Source organism: Terrapene carolina, unplaced genomic scaffold (assembly GCF_002925995.2).
Source record: "Terrapene carolina triunguis isolate 2854851 unplaced genomic scaffold, T_m_triunguis-2.0 Scaffold96, whole genome shotgun sequence".
Taxonomy (NCBI): domain Eukaryota; kingdom Metazoa; phylum Chordata; order Testudines; family Emydidae; genus Terrapene; species Terrapene triunguis.
Window position 1 is genome coordinate 8,484,965 of NW_020664447.1, and position 27,684 is coordinate 8,512,648.

At 38.9% G+C, this 27,684-nt stretch overlaps 1 protein-coding gene across 5 annotated transcripts in view; it reads left to right on the top strand.

Moving 5' to 3' along the window:
- Positions 1 to 27,684, top strand: part of FAR1 (fatty acyl-CoA reductase 1) — an 86,986-nt gene that overhangs the window by 30,742 nt on the left and 28,560 nt on the right. For 3 of the 5 annotated variants that reach the window (XM_024213528.2, XM_024213531.2, XM_024213530.3), the window contains exons 2-8: positions 4,224 to 4,418; positions 12,384 to 12,559; positions 15,369 to 15,548; positions 24,064 to 24,241; positions 26,063 to 26,107; positions 26,198 to 26,325; positions 26,805 to 26,872. In XM_024213528.2, the coding sequence (XP_024069296.1) occupies positions 4,230 to 4,418; positions 12,384 to 12,559; positions 15,369 to 15,548; positions 24,064 to 24,241; positions 26,063 to 26,107; positions 26,198 to 26,325; positions 26,805 to 26,872 (964 nt within the window). In that variant the 5' untranslated portion in view covers positions 4,224 to 4,229. The remainder of the gene's footprint in view (positions 1 to 4,223; positions 4,419 to 12,383; positions 12,560 to 15,368; positions 15,549 to 24,063; positions 24,242 to 26,062; positions 26,108 to 26,197; positions 26,326 to 26,804; positions 26,873 to 27,684) is intronic. The other 2 variants (XM_024213532.2, XM_024213533.2) reach the window with 1 other exon arrangement.

Genomic DNA, 27,684 nt, shown 5'->3' on the forward strand with positions numbered 1-27,684 from the left:
TCTTTCTTGAGTGGTAACAGCTAATTTAGACTCCATCATTTTATGTGTATAGTTGGGATTATGTTTTCCAATGTGCATTACTTTGCATTGATCAACATTGACTTTCATCTGCTATTTTGTTGCCCAGTCATCCAGTTTTGCAAGATCCTTTTGTAGTCCGCTTTGGACTTAATTATCTTGTAGTTTTGTTTCACCTGCAAATTTTGCCACCTCACTATTTACCCCTTTTTCCAGATCATTTCTGAATATGTTGAATAGGCCTGGTCCCAGTAAAACCTTTGGGGGACATCACTATTTATCTCTCTCCATTCTGAAAACTGATCATTTATTCCTACCCTTTGTTTCCTATCTTTTAACCAGTTACCAATCCATGAGAAGACCTTCCCTCTTATCCCATGACAGCTTACTTTGCTTGAGAGCCTTTGGTGAGGGACCTTGTCAGAGGTCCAAGTACACTATATCCACTGGATCCCCCTTGTCCACATACTTGTTGACTCCCTCAAAGAATTCTAGTAGATTGGTGAGGCACGATTTCCCAACAAATTATGTTAATCTCTGTGTCTAACAATTTTGTTCTTTACTATAGTTTCAACTAGTTTGCCTGGTACTAAAGTCAGGCTTACCAGTCTGTAATTGCTGGGATGAGCTCTGGATCCCTTTTTAAAAAATTGGCATCACATTAGCTATCTTCCAGTCATTTGGTACAGAAACTGATGTAAATGATAGGTTACAGACAACAGTTAGTAGTTCTGCAATTTCACATTTGAGTTCCTTCAGAACTCTTGGGTGAATACCATCTGGTCCTGGTGTCTTCTTATTGTTTAGTTTATCAATTTGTTCCATAACCTCCTCTAATTTCACCTCAATTTTGGACAGTTCCTCAGATTTGTCATGTGAAAAGAATGGCTCAGGTTTGGGAATCTCCCTGAGATGTGAAGACGGATGCGAATAATTCATTTAGTTTCTCCGCAATGGCCTTATTGTCCTTGAGTGCTCCTTTAGCATCTCGATGGTCCAGTGGCCCCACTGGTTGTTTAGCAGGCTTCTTGCTTCTGATGTACTTAGCAATTTTTTATAATTATTATTATTACTTTTTGAGTCTTTGGCTAGTTGTCCCTCAAATTCTTTTTGGCCTTCCTAATTATACTTTTACACTTCATTTGTCAGAGTTTATGCTCCTTTCTATTTTCCTTGTTAGGATTTTAACTTCCACTTTTTAAAGGACACCTTTTTGTGTCTCACTGCTTCTTTTAATTTGTTGTTTAGCCATGGTGGCACTTTTTTGGTTCTGACTGTTTTTTAATTTGAGGTATACATTTAAGTTGAGCCTCTATTATGGTGTCTTTAAAAAGTTTCCATGCAGCTTGCAAAGATTTCACTTTTGGCACTGTACCTTTTTAATTTCTGTTAACTAACTTCCTCATTTTTGTGTATTCCTCTTTCTGAAATTAAATACTATGGCAGCCTAGCACTGTAGTGTTTTCCCTGCCACCGGGATGTTAAAGTTAATTATGTTATGGTCACTATTACCCAGCATTCCAGCTATATTCACCTCTTGGACCAGATCCTGCTCTCCACTTAGGACTAAATCAAGAATTGCCTTTCCTCTTGTGGGTTCTAGGGCTAGCTGCTCCAAGAAGCAGTCATTTAAGGTGTCAAGAAACTTCATCTTTGCAGCCTGTCCTGAGGTGACATGTACCCAGTCAGTATGGGGATAGTAGAAATCCCCCATTATTATTGAGGGTTTTTATTTTATTTTTATAGCCTCTCTAATCTCCCTAAGCATTTCTGTCACTATCACCATCCTGGTCAGGTGGTCGGTAATATATCTCATCTGCTATAGTCTTATTAGAGCATGGAATTAATATCCATAGAGATTGTATGGTACAGTTTGGTTCATTTTAAGATTTTTACTTAATTTGATTTTATACTTTTTTCACATATAGTACCACTCTCCCACCAGCAGAACTGGTTCTGTCCTTCCGATATATTTTGTACTCTGGTATTACTGTGTCCCATTGATTATTCTCATTCCACCAAGTTTCTGTGATGCCAATTATATCAATATCCTAATTTAATACAAGGCACTCTAGTTCACCCATCTTCTTATTATCTGCTAGCATTTGTATATAAGCACTTTAAAAACTTGTCGTTTTTTAGCTGTCTGCTGTTATATGATGTAATTGAATGGGATTCTTTTTTTCATTTGACTGTTTCTCATCAGATCCTACCTGTATTTTATCATCTTCCATCCTCTCCTCCTTACTAGGACATAGAGAAACTCCATTAATAGATCCTCCCCTAAGGGATGTCTCTGTCCGAACTACATGCTCCTCCGTACCTGTCGGCTTTCCACCAGTCCTTAGTTTAAAAACTGCTCTATAACTTTTTCAATTTTAAATGCCAGCAATCTGGTTCCATTTTGGTTTAGGTGGCGCCCATCCTGTATAGGTTCCCCCTTTCCCAAAAGTTTTCCCCAGTTCCTAATAAATCTAAACTCCTCCTCCCTACGCTATCGTCTCATCCACACATTTAGACCCTGCAGTTGTCTGTCTGTCTGGCCCTGCATGTGGAACTGGAAACATTTCAGAGAATGCTATCATGGAGGTCCTGGACGTCAATCTCTTACCTAGCAGCCTAAATTTGGCCTCCAGGACCTCTCTCCTATCCTTCTGTATGTCATTGGTACCTATGTGTACCACGACCACCGGTTTCTTACCAGCACTACACATAAATCTATCTAGATGTCTCGAGAGATCTGCAACCTTCGCATCAGGCAGGCAAGGAACCATGTAGTTCTCCTGATCATCACAAACCCAACTATCTGTGTTTCTAATGATCAAATCCCCCATAACTATTACCTGTATCTTCATAATAACTGGAGTTCCCTTCCCCGGAGAGGTATCCTCAGGGCGAGAGGATACCATGACATCATGTGGAAGGAGGGTCTGAACTATGGAATCGTTTCTTTCTGCTCCAGTTGGATGTTCTCCTTCCCTGACACTTTCATCCTCCTCAACAGCACAAAGGCTGTCAGACCGGGGGTGAGACCATTCTACGGTGTCCTGGAAAGTCTCATATACGTACCTCTCTGTCTCTTAGCTCCTCCAGTTCAGCCACTGTGGTCTCCAAAGCCCGTACACAGTCTCTGAGGGCCAGGAGCTCCATGCACCAAATGCAAATATATGCTACCTGCCCATATCATACATGCTTTATTCAGTGCAATAACAGAGTGGGGGCTATTCAGTTTGCTGGACTTCTACCTCATTCTTTTTTTACTCCAGTAGCTCATTCCTTTGATGTTTAGTTTTTATCAGGGTGGTTTTGGCTTTAAGTTTAAAGAATGTTAAGTATATCTAGCTGCCCCCTGACCCCCCCCACCCCAAACAAACTTACTCCAAGGGTTACGTAAGTGCTCCTCCTTCACCTGGAGAACTCCCTTGCAAAACTCCCCTGTTAGCTGCTCCTGTTGACTAGCTCCTCTGGCCGCTTAGGAGTGGGCTTTTTAAAGCCCTGGTCTTCCTGAGTAGCCCCGCCCCCGGTAAAGGGTTGATGGATGCTAAAGGACTTGGGGATCAAAGCCTCATTAAGAAGCTCTCAGCCTTGCCTAGCAGGCTGTTAGGCTCAGCACACAGTCCCCCAGACAGACCACATGACCAGTCCAGCAGCAAGCATACCACAAACACATACACTACAGACAACAAACTTACCTTAAACTTTCTGTAGTAGCCACCCAGTTTTTATCGGTCCCATGGGTGGTTACGTAAAGTGGGTATATACAATTTCTGTTTATATTGTACAGTCTCTTTAAAACTCCATCTATCTAGCTGTGCAAAGCAGGTGGCTTATTTCACTTAATGAAAAAGAAAATATTGTTGGCTAAATACTTAGAGCCAGTTCTGAATAACCAGAAACTAAGGGAGAAATTGGGATGGGGCAGAGGGAGAAATCTTGAATTGTGCCAGTAGCATGGATCCAGATTGTGTAAAAAATTTAAAAGGTATTCTGTGAATTGCTTCTAAAACCTATGGCATTTGCTTAAACTTAAGACCTACTTGTGTAAGAAGGAAGGGGATACCGATAGATGAAGAATGTGATCAGTGAGCTTCTACTTTCAACCACAGGACTGAATGTTCATATCTTTGCATTATAATGAAGGAGGTACAGATCTGTAGGCCTGCATAAAGTGACATTTTTCTAATGTATTCTTGTTAAACGTTAAGGTCATAATGGTATCCATCCCTGAATACTATGAAGGAAAGAATGTCCTCCTCACAGGAGCTACTGGCTTCATGGGAAAGGTGCTTCTGGAAAAGCTACTGAGGTCCTGCCCTAAAGTGAAAGCAGTTTATATATTGGTGAGACATAAAGCAGGTCAGACGCCTCAAGAACGAATGGAAGAAATGATCAGCTGTAAGGTATGTCTCTGGAAGCTCTTTGTGTTAATTGACTAAAGAAGTGATACAAACCTCCTTTCCCCATTGTAAAGAAACTTCTGAAATAGTGAGCAACCGTGAACATGTTGGAACAGGTTTTTTGCTATACAAACTTCCAAATAACTGACTGCTGTGGTATTAATAACTAAATATCAGGGTTGCATTGACTTTTAACAAATTAAAGGAAAATAGACATCTCCCTCCTGGAGACAGAGGGACACATACAGCAGATGAGCATAATGAAGCTTGTTTTCTGCCATTTAAACTTGCGGACAGATACACATTCTTTGAATGTCATATACCATATTATATGCTTGTTTTTTTAAGTTCTGCTGATGACTTTTTTGTGTGCTTTACATTCAAGTGAAAAGCCCAGTGATAGGTTTTACAGTGAGGGTAAGAGGATGTACATTTCAAGTGGAGCGTCTTACCCGCTTTCAGCTTTGTTAAAAGGTCTTGTTTTTAATTCAGCTATCTTGTGTGTTAAAGTGCAAAGCAGTGTTGAAATGTCAAATGGTTGTCATGTAAATGACTTGTGTTTTACAGTCTGCTAATAAAATGTGTAGTCACCTATAGGGAGGTAGTGTGGCCTTATGGATAGAGCATTGAACACTGACTCAGGAGACCTGTGTTCTAGTCCCACTTCAGCCTCTGGCCTCCTGTATGCCCTGGGGCAAGCTACTTCGGCGCCGTGTGCCTCAGTTACCCTATCTGTAAAATAGGGAAAACATATCCCTTCTTTGTAAAGTGCTTTGAGGTCTACTGATGAAAAGCACTCTAAGAGCTAGGTAGAGTTATTATTATTAGAGCTGCCCCAAGGTGAATTAGCTGGAAGACGGTGTGAAAATATTGCAGAAGATGTAAAATTAAATGTGTGGTTTACAGGGAAATTAAATTACCCTTGTCTACAGTTTCTGTACCACTTAACTATTGTAGTTTAGAAATTAGTCAAATTGGTGCAACCCCTTAGTGTGCATGAAGTTATACTGTATAGCGGAGGTGCTTATCAACATAGCTTATTTCTTTAAACTTACCAAAATAAGCTATACCAACATTTCAAAATATGCTCAATTTTTTTTATAGAGTTGTGGAGATCTAGCACCCCCCATTTCCCATGAATTTTGGTTAGTAGTAATCTACATTACAATGTGAACCTACTATGAAATTTCTTCAATTTGGAATTTCAGTGATTTCTCTTTGACAAAGTAACTGTTAATATTTTGCTACCCTGGGTACCCGGTGCTCTGGGCTAATGAAAGTAAATAATGCTGGAGAGGCATTCCTCCCTTCAGAAGGTGTATTCCCCTCTTGAGAAGGGAGTGCATTGTTTTTCCAGTCTTTCTATCCGACTAGAACAATGTTGATGGACTGTGAAGAATCCAGGAGCATGCTGGCTGAGTATCGGAGACAGGGACTTTGATAGCAATACAAAGAATTACATTCACAAGGGGGAGAAAGGACGGGGAACTTAAATCTTAATTCATTAACAAACAGTGGTGTTACATAGGAGTTAAGCCTTGTGCTTAGCAGTGCCTTACGGAATGTAGAAGCTGGCATAGAAATTTGAGATCTTGGAAGTGCGCTCAAACAAACTACTAACTCTGCATTTTCTACTTTTTTTGACTTTCCAAAATGTAATTAATGGCCAGTAGAGCCCCATATACTCTTTCCTGTCCTAAAGGGGACAGAGTAAAGGCAAAACTTAAACCTCTGAAACATAAAATTCAGATTTAAGGGTACTACTGTCTTCTGTGCCAAGCTACCTTAACCCTGACCCCATGGAGAACACAATAGGCCCGGAAAGTATAAAACTACCTTCCCGGACCCTAAACATGTGAGCCACGTTCTGTGTCCACCACAACTCCAATGTGAGCCACGTTCTGTGTCCACCACAACTCCTATTCAGGCACTCCAGCTGTCTCTCATGATGCTGTGTATCAGTATAAAGCCAAGGACAATTTGCAGTTGTCTGCAGGATGGATAAAAAGCAATGATTTAAAAATAAATAAATAAATAAAAATCCAGGTTTTTTTAATTGAAATTGGATTTTTTTTTATTTAAATCGGATTTTTTTGATCATGCTTTTTTTGAGGAAAAAACCTATCTAAAGATAGTTTTAATTAAGATACATTATAGCTCAAAGATATTTAATCATGGAATAGGGATTATTAATTCTATAGTATGAGACAATATATTCATGTCATGTTTAAGAAAAGTTTTATAAATGAGTTCTAATAGTTCATGGTTTAGGGACCCAATCTTATGGGGTTCCAGGGGCTTCTGTGTAGATTAACCTAAATAATCTTTCTATCTACCCAGTGGGACTCAGTGCTAAGTATCTAGAAGATCCCATCAGAGATGCTTAGTTTTGCAGTTCTCAAACTGTGTGCTAACAGCAAAAATGTTTTTAAATAAATAATATATAGAGGGGTGAAATAACAGACCTCAACCCTATTGTCCCTCTGCAAATTTGTGTACACACAGTGTCCCTTACCTCTCTTTAAAAGTGCAAAGTTTCAAAAAGTTCAATGAATAGAAGATTGTTGGGGGTAGAATAGATCTGGACAAGGAAAAGAAGTCTGGAGATAAATGTGAGAAGGGAGGGACAGGCAGTAAAAACAAAAGTGAAACTGTTTGAGCAGCATATTTCAGAAGTGTTGAGGTCTTTCTGAGTGTTGCCTTCATTGATTTGAGATCTACCATACTATTCTCTCACTAGAAAGGAAAACCTATAATGGCAGCTGGCTGTAAAAGAGACCCAGTTTGGGTCTCTCTTACCTCATCTATCTCTGAGTTGTGAAGAACATGTATTAAGGTTATAACAACCAACAAGAATGCACTTTTATGTGGAAATCCATGATTAAATAGAGTCTTCCTGACTAGTGATTGGCATCCTACCAGGGTTGATTTGATTTAAGAGTTCTCACTTGCACCTCAGGAGGCTTGGACGTAGCAATAGCTGGGAATATAGCAGTATCTGACCTCATCCTAATATCACCTGGCATCTCCTCTGTGTCCAGCACAACTCCACGTTTGTACTACTGTTCAAACACTCCCATGAAGCCTTCCTTCTTCTGTTACACCTTCTGTTACACCACTGTTCTAGGGACTACTAACTGTAAATGGTATACATCACCCTGAACAATGAATCACATAGTGAGAGCTAAGGTAAATTGCTCTGAGGAACTCCTCAGAGCAAGGATCAATGGATTTTAAGAACTTAAGTTTCCCCAGCGTTGCTCCTCCTCATCCTCCCTGCTGATGTCCATATCTTGGGAATTGATGTAGTATTCTAATTAGTTGGGCAAATTTATTTTGTCTGAATCCTTTTTCTCCTCCCCGCCTCCCCAAATGTGAATTCCTGGTAAATAAAACATTTCATTAATTTGTGTCTAGTTTGCATTGTTGTGGTCAAAACAAAACTTTAGAAATGTTGAAACACAGCACAATTAAATATTAATAGAAGCAGAGACAAGAATTCGGGTGTGTCCTTCTCTCCTACCTCCCAGATGACTGCACGAAGCTATAGATGCTCTCACTGAATGTATATCTATGTATTTATACAAAGTGAAATAGCTTCAACAGGAGAGACTGAGACACCCACCCCAGAATACCATGTAACCTGGTGGTTAGGATGTTCAGGTAGGATCAGGGAGTCCTGTGTTCAAGTCCCTGCTCCAAAGTGGGGATTTGAACCTGGGTTTCCCACATCCCAGGTGAGTGCCCTAACTGCTGGGCTAAAGGTTATATCAAGACACAACCAATAACAACAAGCTTGAAATGAAATGTTAACTTTTTCAATTCACTGAAGATTGAACTGAACAACTTTCAATCTTCCAGAACTGCCAGCAAATTGACAAATCAGTTATGATACCAGTTATGATCACAGTTCTAACTATAATCTCCCTGAGGGACTCCCTAGGGAAGCAATTGGAAGGGCCTGAGTTAAGACTCTGTGGGGTATGTGGTATATCAGGCATTATCTTAACAGGTGTTTTGAGTTTGCTGGATCCCACAGGTTTGTGTTTTGGCTGTCAACTTCTGCATTCTGGAAGGCTACACGGTACTTGCAGCTAAACAGCCTTGGCTCCCTTGTTTATGAACTATTTTGTTAAAGAATTTCTTGTCTGGAGAAATTGGTGGCAGCTGGGAGGAATGACTGAAGGCCCCTTCTTAAGGGGGCTTCCTGGGCACACTTTGCTGATTTAGTTGGGGATTGGTCCTGCTTTGAGCAGGGGGTTGGACTAGATGACCTCCTGAGGTCCCTTCCAACCCTAATATTCTATGTTTCTATGATTCTGTGACTATTGGCTTCCAGCCTCTCCCTGCCCCATTACAGTTGGAGGGGTTATGGGAAGAATCATGGGACTGGAAGGGACTTCAAGAGGTCATCTAGTCCAGTCCCCTACACTCATAGCAGGACTAACTATTATCTAGATTCTAGACCATTCTTGACACAGGTGTTTGTCCAATCTGCTCTTAAAAATCTCCAGTGATGCACATTCCACAAGCTCCCTAGACAATTTATTCCAGTGCTTAACCATCCTGACAGGAAGTTTTTCGTAATGTCCAACCTAAACTGCCCTTGCTTCTTGTCCTATCCTCAAAGGTTATGGAGAAATTTGTTTCCCTTCCTCCTTGTAACAACCTTTTATGTACTTGAAAACTCTTATCATATCTGCTCTGTCTTCTCTTCTCCAGACTAAACAAACCCAATTTTTTCAATCTTCCTTCATAAGTCATGTTTTCTAGACCTTTAATCATTTTTGTTGCTCTTCTCTGGACTTTCTCCAATTTGTCCACATCTTTCTTGAGATATAGTGCCTAGAACTGGACACAATACTTCAGTTGAGGCCTAATCAGCACGGAGTATAGAGGAAGAATTACTTTTCGTGTCTTGCTTACAACACTCCTACTAATACATCCCAGAATGATGTTTGCTTTATTTGCAACAGTGTTACACTGTTGACTCATATTTACATTGTGATCCACTATGACCCCCAGATCCCTTTCTGCAGTACTCCTTTGTAGGCAGTCATTTCCCATTTTATATGTGTGCAACTGATTGTTCTTTCTTAAGTGGAGTACTTTGAATTTGTCCTTATTGAATTTCATCCTATTTACTTAGACCATTTCTCCAATTTGTCCAGATCATTTTGAATTTTAATCCTGTCCTCCAAAGCACTTGCAACCCCTTCCAGCTTGGTATCGTGTGCAAACTTTATAAGTGCACTCTCTATGCCATTATCTAAATCATTGATGAAGATCTTGAACAGAACTGACCCAGAACTGATCCCTGCAGGACCCCACTGGATATGCCACTGATAACTACTCTCTAGGAACGGTTTTCCAAACAGTTATGCAGCCACCTTATAGTAGTTCCATCTAGGTTGTGTTTCCTAGTTTGTTTATGAGAAGGTCATGCGAGACAGCATCAAAAGCCTTACTAAAGTCAAGATATGCCACATCTCCCGCCTCCCCTCTATCCACAAGGCTTATTACTCTCTTTTGAGTTTCAGAAAATTGAAGATCCCCTGGTTAAGCCAGGGTGGTCTCTTGCCATACTTTCTAACTTTCCTACTCAATGGGGTAGTTTGTTCTTGTGCCCTTAAAGTCTCTTTGAAAAACTGCCAACTCTCTTGAACTGTTTTTCCCCTTAGATTTGCTTCCCATGGGATCTTACCTACCAACTCCCTGAGTTTGCTAACATCTGCCTTTTTGAAATCCATTGTTTTTATTGTGCTGTTTTCCCTCCTACCATTCCTTAGAATCATGAGCTCTACCATTTCATGAAAACTTTCACCTAAGCTGCCTTCCACTTTCAAATTCTCAACCAGTTCCTCCCCATTTTAACTGATTAAAGAAAACTCAGTTCATGCTTTCAGTGTAACTATATTGGCATTCAGCCAACTTCTCTCTTACTCCAATTGCAGTAACTTTGAGGAACAAAGAACCTCTGTTTAAATCCAGAAGCATGGCTGTTGTTCTCAATTCCTTCTGGGGATACAGGAATCAAGAGTTCAGGAGCATTTAAATCCTAGTCAGATGCTTAGCCACTTCATTGGATTTAATTTACTGTTTCAGTTACTGTTTGGTTATAGAAACTAAGGAGTCTTTCCTTTTTTATTGTTCTTTTCAGCTTTATGCTACTACCATGCACTGACCTATATAATGGTATAGACAAGAATAGCAGTTGTGTTTTAAGCTCGAAGTCTCAGATTGACCAAATAACTTCTGATGTGTCTGTATAAATGTGAAGGACTGTATGTGTAAATGTGAAGAACTCAGCACAAACCTATGCCTAGAGCAGTGGTGAGCAACCTGCAGACAATCAGGGTAATCTGGTTGCAGGCTGTGAGACATTTTGCTGGTGTTGACCATCTGCAGGCACGGCACCCCGCAGCTCCCAGTGGCCGCAGTTCACCGTTCCTGGCCAATGGGAGTTGCGGGAAATGGTGTCCAGCACGTCCCTGCGGCCCGCCTCTTCCCGCAGCTCCCATTGGCCGGGAACGGCGAACCATGGCCACTGGGATCAGCGGGGGGCCATGCCTGCGGACGGTCAACATCAGAAAAATATCTCACGGCCTGCAATCGGATTACCCTAATGAGCTGCATGGTTCCTTGCCGCTGGTCTAGAGAAGTTCTTTGCTACACAGCATCTGGCATCTTTAACTCTGATTTCCAGTAGCACTTCATATGCTCAAAAAGTAGTATTTGAAAAGCATAGACTTCACCATTACTTGTTTTGCAAAATTTGGTGTCTTAGTAAAGTTATTCCCCCTTTTCATGGGGAGCACAACCTTGAAAGCTCAGTCTTTAAACAACACTTTCAGTAGTAGTAGCTGCTACTTAACTGGAGGCTTTTCATTTTTGTTAATGTGATGTTGGATTAAAACATTTTGATAGTGTTCTGTTCAAAGTTCTGTTTAGATGTTAATCTAAACTGAACTTCCTGTCTGACTGGGATATTGACCTAAACGCTAAGGTTCTGTTGTACTGATACATGAAAACCATAGCATGTGGAACTTCCATTACTGTTAGTTTGTTACCCCTGTAAATTTTCTGGGTATCTAATGGAGGAAAAAAAGACAAGGATTTTGTATTTGTATGTAATACACCAAATATATGGTGGTAATCCATGCGACAAACTACAGATGTGATGAACACATTTATTGTGCCTCTAACAGCCTCATTTTTCATCTGCCTACTAAATTGTTTTTCCTGTGATTTACTCTGACATTCCAACCCATTGAGCAATCTTAAATCCTCCCGTCTCTTTTGCAACTACCTGCAAGAGAAGTGGGTTTTTATTCATTCTTTCTCAATTGTGAAACTTTCCCCAGAATGACACCTGGCTTAAGGCCTTGGGGTGTGTTCATTCTTGGGTCAGCAACACATCTTCTAGACCTAAATGTCATGGGATTAAAGACTGATATCTGGAGTCCTCTCACTTCTAGACTACAGTATTATATAGTGGAAGATAGGGTAAAATGTTTTGCTTTTTAGCTCTGAATGGGCCAGAGATAGTAGACTGTAAGTTGATTATAGCTACTTTAGTTAATTTTTAGATGCTTTCTATGGCTCTGTTGGAGCCCTGAGCATTTGGACTTGTGGGAGCTTAAGGAATTTAGCTTTAAGGACAGGAAAAGTAGTTCCAATAAATAGTTTTAAAAAAATGCATCATGCCTGTTCAGCTTTATCATTAACTTGGAATGACCTGCATAATTCACTGGCTGCTTTGCCAGTTGAATAACTTGCTCATCCCAATTTGTACTGATATGTGATATGAAATTTTACAATCCATATTTTTTAATATCCATTATGATTGAGGGAAGTATAACTCCATGTTATAGGCAGAAAATATGTTTTAGTTAATTGCCCCTTCTCTTGCTACATCTGAAATCATTGTGTGAATTTTTATTTTTAGTCCTGATTTTCTTTTGACAGCTCTTTGACAGGTTAAGAGATGAACAGCCTGAATTTAAAGAGAAAATAATAGCAGTTACTAGTGAACTTACGCAGAATGAACTGGACCTTAGTGAGCAGGACAAAGAAAAGCTCATAAACTGCATTAATATTGTATTCCATTGTGCTGCTACAGTCAGATTCAATGAAACACTGAGGTGAGTATAAAGCTTGATATGAAAAAAACTAATGTAATTGAATTATATTAGTGTATTCCTCAAGGGGACACCAGTTTGAAAATAACATTTGTCTGCAAAATTTTATAAACAAAAAAAACCTTGTTTTTTTCATGAGTTTCACTGCATATAGGGTCAATTTAATTTTTTCCTCTGTATAAGGAGACTCCCCAAGAAGGTTTTAACCCTTAGGATTTAAAGGATAAGTATAAAGGGCCATTGTTGGGGAAAGACGAATATGAAGATTGTGCCAGGTCCCAGGCTTGGTACAGGCACAAGGTGTACAGAAAGTTAAGTAATGTTGCTGCTTGTACTGGTCTTGGCACCTTCATGTGTCTTGTGAGCTCCTGCTGTCATGGCCTCTGATGAAAGTCTAGCTGGTGGATAATAAATGGATGTGGATGGGCTAGAGCAAGATTCATCTGGCTTAGCAGTTGAGCTGAACCACCACCCATTTTATGAACCAGGTCATAAAAAGAGTGCACACGTATATGTAATTTGATGGTCAGCCTTTTTGGAAGGTAAGGGTGTATTGAGAACAAAAATGCTCTCATTCTGAGGGTATGGGGATAAAATTCTAGCTCTTGCTTCATCTGACAGAATCTGGGGTCAGAGAATCAAATATATGCTAAGGGTGGGTGCAGGGGAAGAGGAGATATATGTGGTGAGGTGGAAGGAGAAAGTAATGGCAAAGGGGTAGCAATACAGATTAGAGGAAGTGTGGGGAGAAAACTACTAGGAAGATTTCTAAAGAGATTGAGGGAAAACAACTACTGAAAGCTTAAGGAAAAGAGACTCTTGTAGAAGAAAAGGACTCACAAAAGCAAAGGAGATAAAGTAAGCTTTGGTATATCCATTTTTAGTAGAAAATTTTTCAATGTTGAAATGTTACAGTACATTTTTGACTTTTGTTGCTATATGATAAATCTCTTTTCAGGAAGGAGGAGGGAAAGAAACTTGGCGCTATATAAGAGTGAAAGGTAGGGTTAGGAAACCCTAATTTCCGAGTCCCTGCAAATACTGATCATGGCATTCTGGGAATGCTACATGATGAAAATGAGCAAACCCCCTTTTTATACTTCCTTCTCACAAATTCTTTTAATTAGGCAGTTCCCTTTTGTCACCAACATAGGAATTAGCTGAAGAGCTAGGTTTACAGAGGCCTTTAGCAGTGAAAAATCCTTCTGGAGTGGGGACATAATGCCTCAAGCCTCCTGTAATTTCCACCCTGCTGGCAGGTCTGGAATCTCCTGAAGCAGAACACAAGTGGATGGGGCTGGCTGGGAAGGGCAACTGGAAGTGTGCTGAACAGATATTTCTCTTGGGCAGTCTTCGCCGATAAGTCCCCCTAGGAAGCCCTTGGTCAGAACTTAATTCCCTGCTGTTGAGTCTCTGCCTCATCTCTCTCCTGCACCCAGAGAGTTGACTCAAGCTCAAAATTATTCATCTTCTGACCTAAAAAGCAGGCACAGAACATGTTTGGACTTTGTTTCAGAACTTTTTCCATTTCCTAAGTTAGAAATGCAGGGAATTTTTCATGGGTCAATTCTTTTGGTCTTTTGAAAAAGCTGAAGGTTGAAGCCAAAATAGGTTATGAAAAAATGTAATACTTCTTGTTTAGATAACATTTTGTAAAATGATTGTGCTTTTGCTGCAATGGGGTAGGGATTGTTTGAAAAATTGATATGAGATTACTGAAAAACTGTCATCTCTGTGTAACTCTACTTACGTTAAAGCAAAAAAAAAAAAAAAAAACCCCTCAAACTTGTATTCGATGTTAATATAGCACTTTATCCCAACAAAATTTTGACAACCTTATAAATAGTCCACCAGTATTACTGAAATGCCACTAGCTCAGGGGAGGAAGGCAATAACCCATAGTAATATAATAGAACTGGAAAGAATACCTAACTTATGTGAAATTTTATAGGTGAAATTTGTGTGTCCAGAAAGTCACAGCCCAGATACTAGCTAAATTAAAATTGGATTCATCCCTAGCCTTTCAGAAAGTGCCATGGAAATTTTAATGACAAGAAGCAATCAATACCTTGGTATCTTTGGTTGCCTTCCTTCTATACAAGACCCCCATGACTAGCATAATACTCATCCTTCCCCCAACCGTCCCCCGCATATCTGGTTATTACCTGAGCACTGACTCAGAAGGGAGAGCATCACTTATTGACTTGCCAACATGAAGTCTTTGGAGACCTCCCTTTGAAGTATTGACCAGGGCAGATCTTGCTCAGCTTGACGTGTTAACTGCCTGATGTGGATGGCTCTGTGGGTTTATATATGAATATCTATTGATACTGGGTTAGACACCTTGTGTGAGGGTCAGAGGTGAAGAAAGCAAAAGAGCCTAGCAATTATAGATTGTCATGTAAACATTTTTCACTCCCTTGTTTTTAGTTGAGAAGGATTTTATTTTAGGAAAATAAAGAAGTTTCATAACTTGACTAGGGTGTATGCCATGTAAGCAGAGGAATTTTTTTTTTTTTAGATGGTACACAGGGATAGAACTAAAAACAGTGGCATGAAATTAGTGAAAACTAGACTGAGTACTAAGAAACTTCCATATTATGGATTCTAAGACTGGAACAGTCTTACAAGGAAAGTGGTGCAAGCCATTACTAGGGACAGCTAAAAATCGACTGGACAAGATGTGGGGAAATGTTATGTCTGCATTGGTAGGGGGATGTGAATAGATGACCACATGAGACTTTTACCTCAATTTATGATTCTCTGACATGCTTACTCTTACTCATCTTCATTTGTCTGTTTTCTTTAACAGAGATGCTGTTCAGTTAAATGTGATTGCCACACAACAGCTCGTCATCTTGGCCCAGCGAATGAAGAATTTGGAGGTGTTCATGCATGTTTCAACAGCATACGCTTATTGCAATCGAAAGCACATTGAAGAAATCATATATCCACCCCCTGTTGACCCCAAGAAACTGATAGGTTCTTTAGAGTATGTTTTGAATCTTTATAGCTTTTCTTGACTAATCCACACCTACTTGCAGTTCTCTTCTCCAGTACTATTACACATTGATAAAAGGCTTTGAAAAGCATAATATAAAAAAACTACACACATGGGTGAGGCAATTATCTCCATTTTACAGATGAGGAAACTAAGGTGTAGGAAGGTTGTGACTTATTTTAGATCACTTAATCAAGAATTAGGATAAATGTCTGTGTTTTTTCATTCAGAGTACTACCTCCTCGAAGCCAAATAATAAATATTCAATATCTCAAACTAAACATATAATTAGATGCCAAAAGTTAAAACCTCCTAAAGCACTGGCAACCCTATAAAACCCCCTCTCGCAATCCTAATGAAAAGAGTGTCTATTATTTAGCAATTCAGTATAAAGTTAAATGTCTATACTGTAGCATGTAAAAATAAAATCTAGCAAAACTTAAAGTTCAAACCAAGCAAATTTTTGTTTTCCTAAAGTATTTTAAAGTTGCATGGTTTTAAACTTCAGTTTCCAATTCACTAAGGCATCATCTCTTTAAAAGAAATTGAAGATCAGTGGTTTTATTTTTTTGTTTGAAATAAGTAGTTTTTAAAAAAATCAAATTTGGACTCAAGAATTGAATCTGGATTCAAAATACTGTATTACAATAAAAATAGTCTGTAGAGGCCAACTTTGTTTGCAGTCTTCCTGGCCACGAATGGTGGTGATGATGGGTAAGTGTGACTGCAGAGGAAGGGTAGCCTCTTGCTCCTTGCATTAGAACCTCTTGATGTCAGAAATAGCCAGAACTAAACTTGTTCTTCATGAATCCCTTGCTGTTTTTCTGACTCCTCGGAGGGGATATCTCCAGAGCAGACAGACAGAGCCCCCTTCCAACTGTGAAAATACACTATACTTCCTGCCCAACAAACTTCAGTGAATAAAACAAAACTATATGAAGGGTAAATTCCCTCTGACTCAGATGTGTGGTATAGTTGTGGCAAATACAGTAAAGTTTGAGTCCTAGCATCAAGTGGGAAAAGCAATAAACCAGCCAAAATTAGCTGCCCATCTGTAAGGTGCACAGATTTCATTTGGCCAACTGTAACTAGTCCTAGGTTCTAGTGGGTTAATCTTCTGAAGCTGCTGCAGAGGATAGACAAAAAGCTTGAGCGAGCTGGAATAAAACGTAAGGTTTAGTAGCCTGGATTTCAGTAGGGAAGAAAAGAGAATCTGATTCTAGTAAAGAGAATAAAGAATACCCATGGATAGTAATTAAAGGGACATCAGTGTAATAAATTTCACAACAGTGTAATTTTTGCAGTAAGTAACCTCAGATTACTGTAACAAATATTGAAGATACATTTGAGTTTTTCTTGACCATTTTCACTGTTTACTTCTACAATAAATGTAGGTCCAAAAAGATTTCAAGTTGATATCTTTCCTCAAAGTAATTTCAAGTACTGTAACTGCCCTTGACTCCCCTATCAATTTTTGTGGCAATTTTTCTCTTTAAGGTGACTGTCCAAATTTATTTTTTTTATTAGGTTCTAATTAATTGAATCTCAACTTGATCTCTTAAATGTAAAGTGGCGGATGATGGTGGGTAGAATATGAGCCTTTCAAAAAGGCTGTCTTTGTTATGGCAGAAGTAATAGAAATAATAAATATAGTGTAGGAAGAAACTTTTTCCACAGAAGGCATTTGCCATTTTTCTTATTTTGGAGCATCAAGAAACACTTGTAGAAATTCAGATTAATAATAAAAAAAAAAAAAAATCAGAAGGCATGGATTAACTGTGCTGTGAATACTTCATAGACAAAGTTAGGGGTTGGATAGTCTGTTTAGCACTTGATTGAAAGGCCATTGGATCAGAGTTCAGACAAGCATGCACTTAAATGCAGAAATAAGACACTGCTTTCTACTGCAGCTTTGCTGGATTTTGTCCAAGTAACTAGAAGCCTAGGTAATGAAAGATTGTAAATCCTTTTTGAAGTAAGTTGATTGCATGCATTATTGGGCTAATCTGAAGCTACAGATAAAAGTACTATGTATTCACCCAATAACATAAGGACAGACCAGGATATGGATAATTGAGTTATGAAGCTAGAAATTTAGCTTTACCAACTAGAAAAAACTAAATACTCCGCTACCTCGATATAACGCAACCCGATATAACACGAATTTGGATATAACGTGGTAAAGCAGTGCTCCCGGGGGGCGGTGCTGCGCACTCCGGTGGATCAAAGCAAGTTCAATATAACACGATTTCACCTATAACGCGGTAAGATTTTTTTTTTTTGGCTCCCAAGGAAAGCGTGTTATCGAGGTAGAGGTGTATATCTAAATGATCACTATACTCTCTTTGCACTAAATTCATCTGTAAAATCAGAGTTTTGAAATGAGCTTAATCCTCACATAAGTTTTATAGAAGTTGACTATTTGGGAGCTTCCACATGGAAGTGTAGAATTACTTTTTTAAATGTTATAACTTCCTATACAGGGAAGAAGGTGTTGGGCTGGTAGGAATCTAGCATGTAACTAATTTAATGTGTGAAAAACTTGGCAAAACTAAAAGCTAGTTGAGTGGGGAAAGACTGTTATCTATAACTGATAAGGGTCTTGTGTAAAGCAACATATGTCGTGGCATCACAAGTGGCTGCATAATTAGTATTAACAACAGTTGTCAAGATGTTGTATAAATCTTTCTTCCTTAAGACCCAAACCATAGGTGTTTAATGCCCAGGTAGAATAGGTAAGACCTCAGTGTTCGATTACCATGAAAAAGTCCTCTATAGAACACATTTTAATGATACTCCATTATCTATCTTAAAGAATTAAGGCCTGAATTGAATTTCACAGAATTTGAACCCGTTTCCAGAAGCCTAGATATTTCAGGGCTGGTGCTTAGATTTCATGAATAAATATATGTATCTAAAGTGAAAAGAAGGCAGCATTAGAATATGGGACTGAATTGAGAGATGAAATGTATTTCTGGTTCTGCTGCTGCTGCTTTGTGTGACCATGACCATGTATGTTAGCCTTTCAATGCCTCAGTTTCCCCAGCTATATACTGGTCATGATACTACATCGGTGAGGTAGGTATTATGATGCTTGGCCTTGTGTAGAATGCTTTGAAATGCTCAGATGAGAGATGCTGTACAAGCATAGTGGAAAAAAGGTATTAAAAATTTACTTTTTTCCTTTTTAAAAATAAACATTTAATTTTTAATTTGAAATTATTACTGCTGATGTTAAAGCCTAATTTGTTGTAATATTTTTAAAATCACAAATCAAAAAAAGAAAAATTAAGCAGTACAATGTTTGCTACTGACCCTGTAAAGAAAGTCATACTGCTGAACTGGTGATAGTCACTCGACACCTGAAATCACAGTTAGTTAAAATACTAAACCTGTTTTTTACAGTAGTATTCTCTTCTGCAAGGGCAGAGAGAATATTTTCTTCATTTCAGTTTATGCAACAAGTTCAGTTTCATGACCAATTGATTCAAAATTAAGAAACGGATTGATTGGGAATCAAAAAATGTAGGAAAGCTTTTTTCTCTTCCAGTCTATACATAAAATGAAAGGTATGAAAGGATGAGATCTCCTAGTGCCAAAGTGTTTCTAGTCACCTCAAGAATCAGTTCAATTTACTAACTACAGATCATCTTTTCTTTTTTTAATAATCAGTTTTAAATGCAAAACATGTTTTAATAAACTTCATTCTTGGGTACCCAGTGCATTTGATGTTTATTTAATAAATAATTTTAAAATGTTATTTGTGCATTTTAGTTGAATTTTACTTTCTATCCAAATGGAGTTGGACACAAGTCAGGAGTTTATTTAAAAAAAATCGAGTAAATAGAAAATGGTGAATGATACATTTCTTAATTTTTACTTTATTTTATCATGTTAGGACAGACTAAATGTATGTTAAACTATACAATTGCTTAAAATGTGGAGTTAAATATAATGTATCCTCCTGGTAATCAAAAAGTAACAAACTTGCAATTAACTATAGCCTTTATAAAAAATCTCATTTTAATGGTTATCAACCAGGAGACTAAACATTCTTTTAGGGTAAATAACTAAAAATTCAAATGCAAAACAAGATTAAAATCAATTTAAATCAAGGTTTCCTACTTAATGATTTAAACCATAATTAAAATTGGTGACTTAAATCACTTTAATTTTAAATCCTTTCACCCTGTGTACAAATGCATGTCCAAATGAATACTGTGTTTATTTGGTACTTGTTCTAATAAATAACTTCCATCATTTTTAATGTTAGTGTTAGGTAATCCTGCTGCCATGTGTCATTCTGTATAAAGGGGAGTTACTCCCATGTTCCTCAGACTGGTACTCAGAAGCTTAGAGATAAGTACTTCTCAGCATAACGATTTAAATGTGGAAGTAACTCAGCAACCTCTTGATGTGTTAGATGTTGGGACTATGTAAATAAAAACACTTTGTGTGAAATACAGTAGAAATTGCTTATTCAAAGCATAAGAAGTCTAAGCATTGCGTGGCATGGAAGGAAGGAGAATGCATGTTATTTTTCAGATGGAGTGTCTGTTATGTCACAAGATAAATTTAGGAACATACTGCCACAAAAAAATAGTTCCACACTTCACTGCAGTGTATGTTACATTCCACCAACTGCCACAACCCCTAGTTTGTTTGGAACCTAACAACTTTATGATACTAAGCCAGCACAAGTGTCACACAATCTCTGGCCTTTTTTGATGTGTGACTCTCTTCTGGAAAATATCTGGAATACTCACATCAAATGGATTAGATCAGGTTATCATTTCGGCTTTATAGCACATGCATATGTGCTCCTCAGATAATGTTAGAGTACAATCAACTGGAACTATAGATAGGTATGTTAGAGAATAATTTATCCCTTTCTTTGTTTGGCATCCAGAACAAGATACTTAGTTAACAGCACATTTACAAATCTGTAACTACTATGGGACTTGTATATTGGTTGAAAATTAATCATGTTTTTCAGAAATGCAGAGCTAGAAACCAATTCCTTTACTGTTACTTGAGTATTGTTGGTAGAGGAGGACTCCGTGTAATTTCTGCTGGTCTGCTACTGCATATAAACACTGTCTGAAAACCTGGACAATTGCCTGCAGAATTCAGCTGAAGGACAAACTTGGGGATGTGGAGAAAAGCACTGGGGGTGTTGGAAAAAGGGAAAAGGATATGGGGTCATTTGACTGGCAGCGCAACATGCGCTCCTATGCGTGCACACTGCAAATGTGCTCTAGTGGATGTGGGTCAAAGAGTGAGTAGCTTTTTGAAGGCTGCTTGAATGTACAGCAGGCACTAATGTGAGTACAGGAGTAGTTCATGTAAATTGGGCTGCAAGTGAAGGCAGCAACCAGGGAACCTGCAGCACTCAGTGACTCTACAAGAACACAACAGCCTCACTGAGGCAGTCCTGGTTCAAACTGTGTGTGCCCTACTAGTGAGTGGGGAAAAGAAGCAGGGCCACAAAACAACATAGGAAAAGGTATAAAAGTTTGTTCTTTTTTAAAAAACAAAAACAAAAAACAAAAAAAAACCCTAAATAGGTGCTAAACAAATACGATGGACAGAAAATGGACCAAAAAACATTGGCAGCCATTGTTCTGTGACATGGTGCAGAAAACATCCATTCAAAAGATCTGTAAGCAGGGGATGGGCTGTGAACCACCTGTTATCAAGCCTGTGCTACCATAATTTCCCTTAGAAATGTTACTTGTGGTTTTCTCTCCAAGTCCCTCCCCAGAAGGAAGGGTGGTATCACATTTTTGCAGTATGCTATTAAAGTGCAAGAATCTTCAGGACTAGGTTAAGTTTGAAAAACAGGGGAGACATTCAGATGAAGTAAAGGGTTAGAAAATAAGGATGAAATTTACCCAATGCGTGTGCAGCTCTCATTAATTATATTAGGGGTTTGCATGTGTACATGGCAAGGCAGAATTTGGGCCTACGTGTGGCGGGATTGCTACCTTTTCAGTGCTCTCTGCAAAGACAAGAGCTGGAGAGCACTGCATATGAAAGCATGATAAGGGATCTTTATGGGCTAAACTAAGTTGTAGTTTACTTTAACTTTCTGCCCCGCACCCTGAAAAACATTTAAAATGCACCAAATTAGGTTCCCTTTAGATTCCGTTACTTTTTTAACCCTCTGTAGATCCAGGCCTACCTACCAAAGTGTGAATTACATACACCCTTGCGTATCATATCTGGATTTGATTCACTAAATGTAAGGGGACCTAAATTGTAACTATTACTAAGGAGCCAGAAGAGAAGGGTAAAGCAAGAGGAGTGTGTACAGAAAAGGCCTTAAACATCATTTTTTTCCCTAGTATAAAAAGTGTTCAATGTTTTAAGTGCTGTTTAAAATGTGCTGTGGCCTTTTTTATACAGTGGTCCCTTCTCTGGCTCAAAATTTATGGAAAAACCTGGTATAAAGAGTTTTTAATACCTTTTAAAAACATGATAGCTGGTTATGGTCTCCCTTGATTTTGCCAATACGAACTGATTTTTAAAGGTATTAAAACTTGTTTTTAATAGATACTAATATATTCAGCAAGTCTAGATAAGATGTAAGAAGTGGTCTATTTCAGTTTTCACCTTCTAGATGTTTAGTATGTAACTTACACCATTTTAGGCTCCCTTGTAAGGTGATCTAAGTAGGTGTAAGCAAGCTTTCAGGCCTGGTCTACACGCACACAATTGCACCAGCTTAACTAAAGGTGTGACTTTTTTTAAAAATTTTTAAAATTGATTTAATTTAAACTGGTAATACTTCTATGCTCAGACAAGCCTTCATTACACACCAACTAACATGATGTTTCTCAGTTTGAGCCTATGCCTATAGGAGGGTTTTTCACCTTGCTCACTGTTAGTTTTTCCAAATATGTTTAACATCATCTTGGAAGAGCCAAGAAAATTGGGAAATGACTTAACATATATAGCTGACATGTAGCAGAAAATGTAAACATTAAATGAGAAGGGGGTAGGCAGAAAAGTGGCAATATAAAATCTTGAAGATGGCAGTCTCATCATTAACCATAACTGATGGACCAAGTCCACTAATTGTGTATCAAATATACACTCTATCCCCTCACTACTTTTTTTAAATATGGTATGAATTAACGCACTACAGAAAAATGGGGGAGAATGAATTGTGAATTGATACGTATTAAAATATGTTTTGCTTTTATTTTAAACCAAGTTTGCAAGCAGTTCTGGGATTTTACTGGATATTACTTTATTTTGTCCTATCAATTTTTGTGTTTCAGTTGAATTATAAACTTCTGGAAATGTGGTGGTGCGCAGTACATTCAGTTGTGGGTTTTCTTGTGCAGTGATCTGTTGCTTTTGACAAATCTTGTATTGATCAGACATCAATTTGTATCCATTTTCTTCTTTTTATATTGCCATTTCATAAAAATTCCTGTAAATTCTTCCTCCTTCAAAAATAATCCTTCAGATTTTTAACTCAATTCATAAAATAAACTTTAATTTCTAGAGCACATTGCAATATTTCTAAACATAATGGGGTTGGTCTGTGTAAGAAAACTTTAACCAGAATAACTAAATAAGCTACACCAGTGCAAGCCCTTATTTTTAGATACACTTGCAGGTTTAAATTATGCTTGTACCCATGTTGCTTTGGTATAAGTGATTTTTTTTAATCTGTTTTAAGTGTAGTGGGTTTTAAATCAATTTAGCCTTATTGGTGCAAGATTTCTAATATAGACCAGACCTTAGTCTCCTGAAATTGACATCAAACTCTTCTTTCAGTACAGTTCTTCCACACTTTACTCACCTCCAGTCTGAGAGCTGTTTATTAAACAGAGTGAGCATTAAGGGCTAAATACTGGTAGTGTTCAACTGTTATTTTTTGCTTCTAATGAGATCAGGCTTTGGCTTCTTAATAAAGGAAACTGTTTTTCATAAGAGAAATCTGAGGGAGTTGTACAGATTGCAGAACTGAGCTTGGTGTAAATTATCTGCAGAACGCCACTATTGTACAACCTACATATATGTGCTTGCATACCAGTGTCAAAAGTTTGGATTTATCTGAGGACTGATTTTTCAAAGGTACTATGCTTGTTAGCTTTAGTGCAAATTGGTGCTAAGCATCTCTGAAAATCAGGCTATTGGGTTTTAAAATTCATTGATGATCTGGTATTGGACACTAGGGCTGTTACAGAGCTTTGAAGTGGCAGTATTAAATTACTTCCAAAGCTTTTCCTAATGCAACTTGTAAAACTTGCCAATAAACACTACAGCAAAATTCCTTGCCTTACTGTGTTTATGCCATTCTTTGTCTACATTGCTTCTGCTGAACTTTACAGCTTCAATTTCTTATGATTTGTTGCTTTGAAATAAATGAGGCAGTCATAAGCATTTTTCTTGATAAGTTTGTTTTTAATTTCTCTGCTTTCTTTCAGACTTATGTACTCCTTTAAGTGAATTGTACAGTAATTAAATCTTTGTCCTTTTGATTCTTTAGGTGGATGGATGATGGTCTGGTGAAGGACATTACTCCAAAACTGATAGGAGACAGGCCTAATACTTACACATATACAAAAGCCTTAGCAGAATATGTTGTGCAGCAGGAAGGTGCAAAATTAAACATAGCCATTATACGGCCGTCAATTGTTGGTGCCAGCTGGAAGGAGCCTTTCCCTGTAAGTCTTTTTGAGCCTCCCTCTGAGTATTCTACAATCGATGTTTCTTGACCTGTAACCTATGCATGCATCCTTGATAGCCTATATTGCTAGGGATCTAGTTCAGAAGTCCATAGAAATCCAAGTTGAAACTTAATCACTTGTGGATAGCAAACTGAGCTACAAATCTGCCTCATTTGGTTGACAGCTTTCTGTGTATAGTTTTTGTGTAAGAAACCCATAGATTTAAAGGATAAATTACTCTGACCTCTGGATTGTATCGGCCTATCAAGTGAATTAAGAAGTATTTGTTAAAACACAGGAAGAGTATATTTTAGTTCGAACTACTGGAGAGAATATGATGCTATCCTAAAGTGATATTTTTCACTATACACACACACACACGCATTTTACACACTTAACTGTTCATCCAAAACTTTTTCTGATAAGGAGACTAAATAGCGTAGCCTTGAGGAAAGTAGTTTTGACTTCAGTGAGCTTCTATAAAGAACTGAAGTTTCTCTCATCAGTTAGTTCCCATGACTTCTAAGTGCTAAAACACATGCAAGACTAAAGTCTTGATCTTTTATTTTTTTTCTTTGCCACATTTGTGCTTCCTGATCCTGGAGATGCCTTTACGGACCCATTTCCCCTTCAACTTGCAACAGAAACTGGGGATTAACGGAGCACAGCGATGCCCTGGAGCACCCCCTGTTTGTAGCCACTCTACATGACAGCCATAGGAAAGGGAGTGTTTTAGATGTTGCTTTAGCAGCTGAATGCTATCTGAAGTTTCTCCCAATCTTGGCTAGTCCTCTTGTGACTAGTTTTGGGTCTGATTTCCTAATTCAGGAGAAAATCTGGGCCAAGATGAGTTGCTTTCTCAAGCTCTTACAGATCACCAAAATCAGAATTGTCCTTTCTTTTGGTACTGAATGTAGGCAGGGCCGGCTCTGGCTTTTTTGCTGCCCTAGGCAAAAAAGCCATCCGCCGCCCCCCTCCACCCTCACCCCCAGTGCGGCAGGGGAGGGCGCCGAGCCCGGCCGCGGGCCCGCAATCCCCGACCGGCCGGAGTGCCGGGGGGAGGGCGACGAGCCCCCAGCGGCCAGAGCGCCGGGAGCAGGGCGGAGAGCCCGGCCGGGGCTCTCCGCTCTCCCCGGCGGCCAGAGCGCCGGGGCGAGGGCGGAGGGCCCCCGGCGGCCAGAGGGCGGAGGGCCCCCGGCGGCCAGAGGGCGGAGGGCCCCCGGCGCGGCGGGGCGCTCCGGCCGGGGCTCTCCGCTCTCCCTGGTGGCTGGAGCGCCCCGCCGCGCCACCCCCCTCCAGGCGCCGCCCCAAGCACATGCTTGGTGGGCTGGTGCCTGGAGCCGGCCCTGAATGGCATTAAAAATTGAGAGACTCCTACTCTAGAAAATGGCAGGAAATCTAATAAGGGACAGCAAAATTGTTTATCTACTTCTCTGGGTCACTGGAAGTAGCTCAGGTCAAAGTATGTCTTGACTTCATAGCTGCTGTTAGGAAACTTCCTTCAAACTGTAAATATGTTTTACAAAATTATTTTAATCCCACCATTTATTTGGTAAGAAATGAATACACAGCAGCTCATTTTGAGGAGCTAGTTAAATTGTGTGGGGCTCTTCTGCTGGAGTTGTAGTAGCTGTTAATTAAATGCTCTGTCACAGGTACGCAAACTGAAAGCACCTTTTATATTTGAAACAAAAGTAGGAGTGGGGAAGTAAAATGTTGTCTCCTTAAATTGTAACGGTAAATGTTTGTCAAATACAAACTCTATGTTGAACTCGGTAAACTTCTACTGAAATTGCTTTTGGTTTTTTTACACAATAGGGATGGATTGATAACTTTAATGGGCCCAGTGGTCTTTTTATTGCGGTAAGTAAACATTTTAATACAACTGTCTTTGAAAGGAAACACATTACTTGAAATGTTTTATTGGTGTGTCTTCTATTTTTGTTATTTAAGGCAGGAAAAGGAATTCTTCGAACAATGAGAGCCTCCAACAGTGCAGTTGCAGATCTTGTTCCAGTAGATGTAGTTGTCAACACAACACTGGCTGCAGCTTGGTATTCTGGAGTTAATAGGTATAGCAGGTGACAATGCAGTTCATTTTTAATTAGCCCCAAAAGTGGTGGTGTGATGTTTCTATAAACCTAACCATCTATTAACTGCTAGTCTGTAGTTTGCTTTTCCCACACTATTATGGAATTTAGGATTCACCATATTAGCCCATTAAGCCAATGACCAGTATCTGATAATATGTTTAGTCAGTTGTGCAATAATGTAGATCGGGGGAAATTCCTTTCTGATCTTTATGGCTGTCAGTTTAAATTATAAATATTAGAGTTGAAGCTTAAATATTTGTTTCATGAGGGGGGGGGGGATTATGATAACTGTTGGGAAGAAAAATGCTTGAAGTACGGAGATAAAATTAAGGTGATTAGATTGGTCTCCCACTTTATCCAAACTCCAGAATTCAGGGGACAAGAGTGATTTGGATAAATAGTTCTGGTTTGGGCTATTGTGTACCAAATTTTAATTTATTTTTAATTATATGTGATGCTTTTTTCAGACCAAGAAACATCATGGTGTACAATTGCACAACAGGTGGCACCAATCCTTTCCACTGGGGTGAAGTTGGTATGCTGTGTTCTTTCTATACATGTTCTCTGTAAACTTCAATAGAAAATTTTTTATTGAATAATAAAAGGCCCAAAATGTGGCCATTAGATAATGTGTATTTCTATAAAGCCCTTGTATCAACTTTAGTAACTTGAGAGCACTGAGTTTAAAATCTTAGCATTTTTATCATCAGAAATTCAGCTGTCATACCTCTCAACTTTGCAATGTGTTCCATCACTTTTTAATTTTATCCTCTGTTCCCTGTTTCTTCCCCCTCCATTCACTGTTTATTTTCCTGGTAGTAGCTCTTCCACATTTTAGCTGAAGGTGGGACTGGGAAGTCCTACAGCTTTCCTAATAGTTCCCACAACCTAATCTGCCTGCAGTTCGTGGGTAGAGTGAGTAAAGCACTGATCACAGGGAGCAGTAGAGACCCCGTGATATTGGCAAGGTATTCACTGCTGGGTTTAGTGGCAGTCTTGCTAAACGCATCTAGAACTTCTTGTTCTGTTGTACAGTGCCTGCCACAGTGGGGTCCTGGTCCATGACTTGTAAGCACTATGGTAATACAAGTAACAAATAATAATAGAACAATTAGTCCAAAAGTGAGATGGATTTTGCACAGAGCAACACACTTGAGCGGTATGATGGCAACTTTGCTTTTGAGTAGTCCGATTGATGTAGTTGTTGTTTTTACCTTTAGGTAGTTCCATGAGGTATCAAATACAGAAAAATAATCCTTAAATTTGGCCCCCTATTTTCAATTCTTAACATACTTTGAATTAGTATAATCTGTTTCTAATATTAAAATATTGCAGACATATATGTTT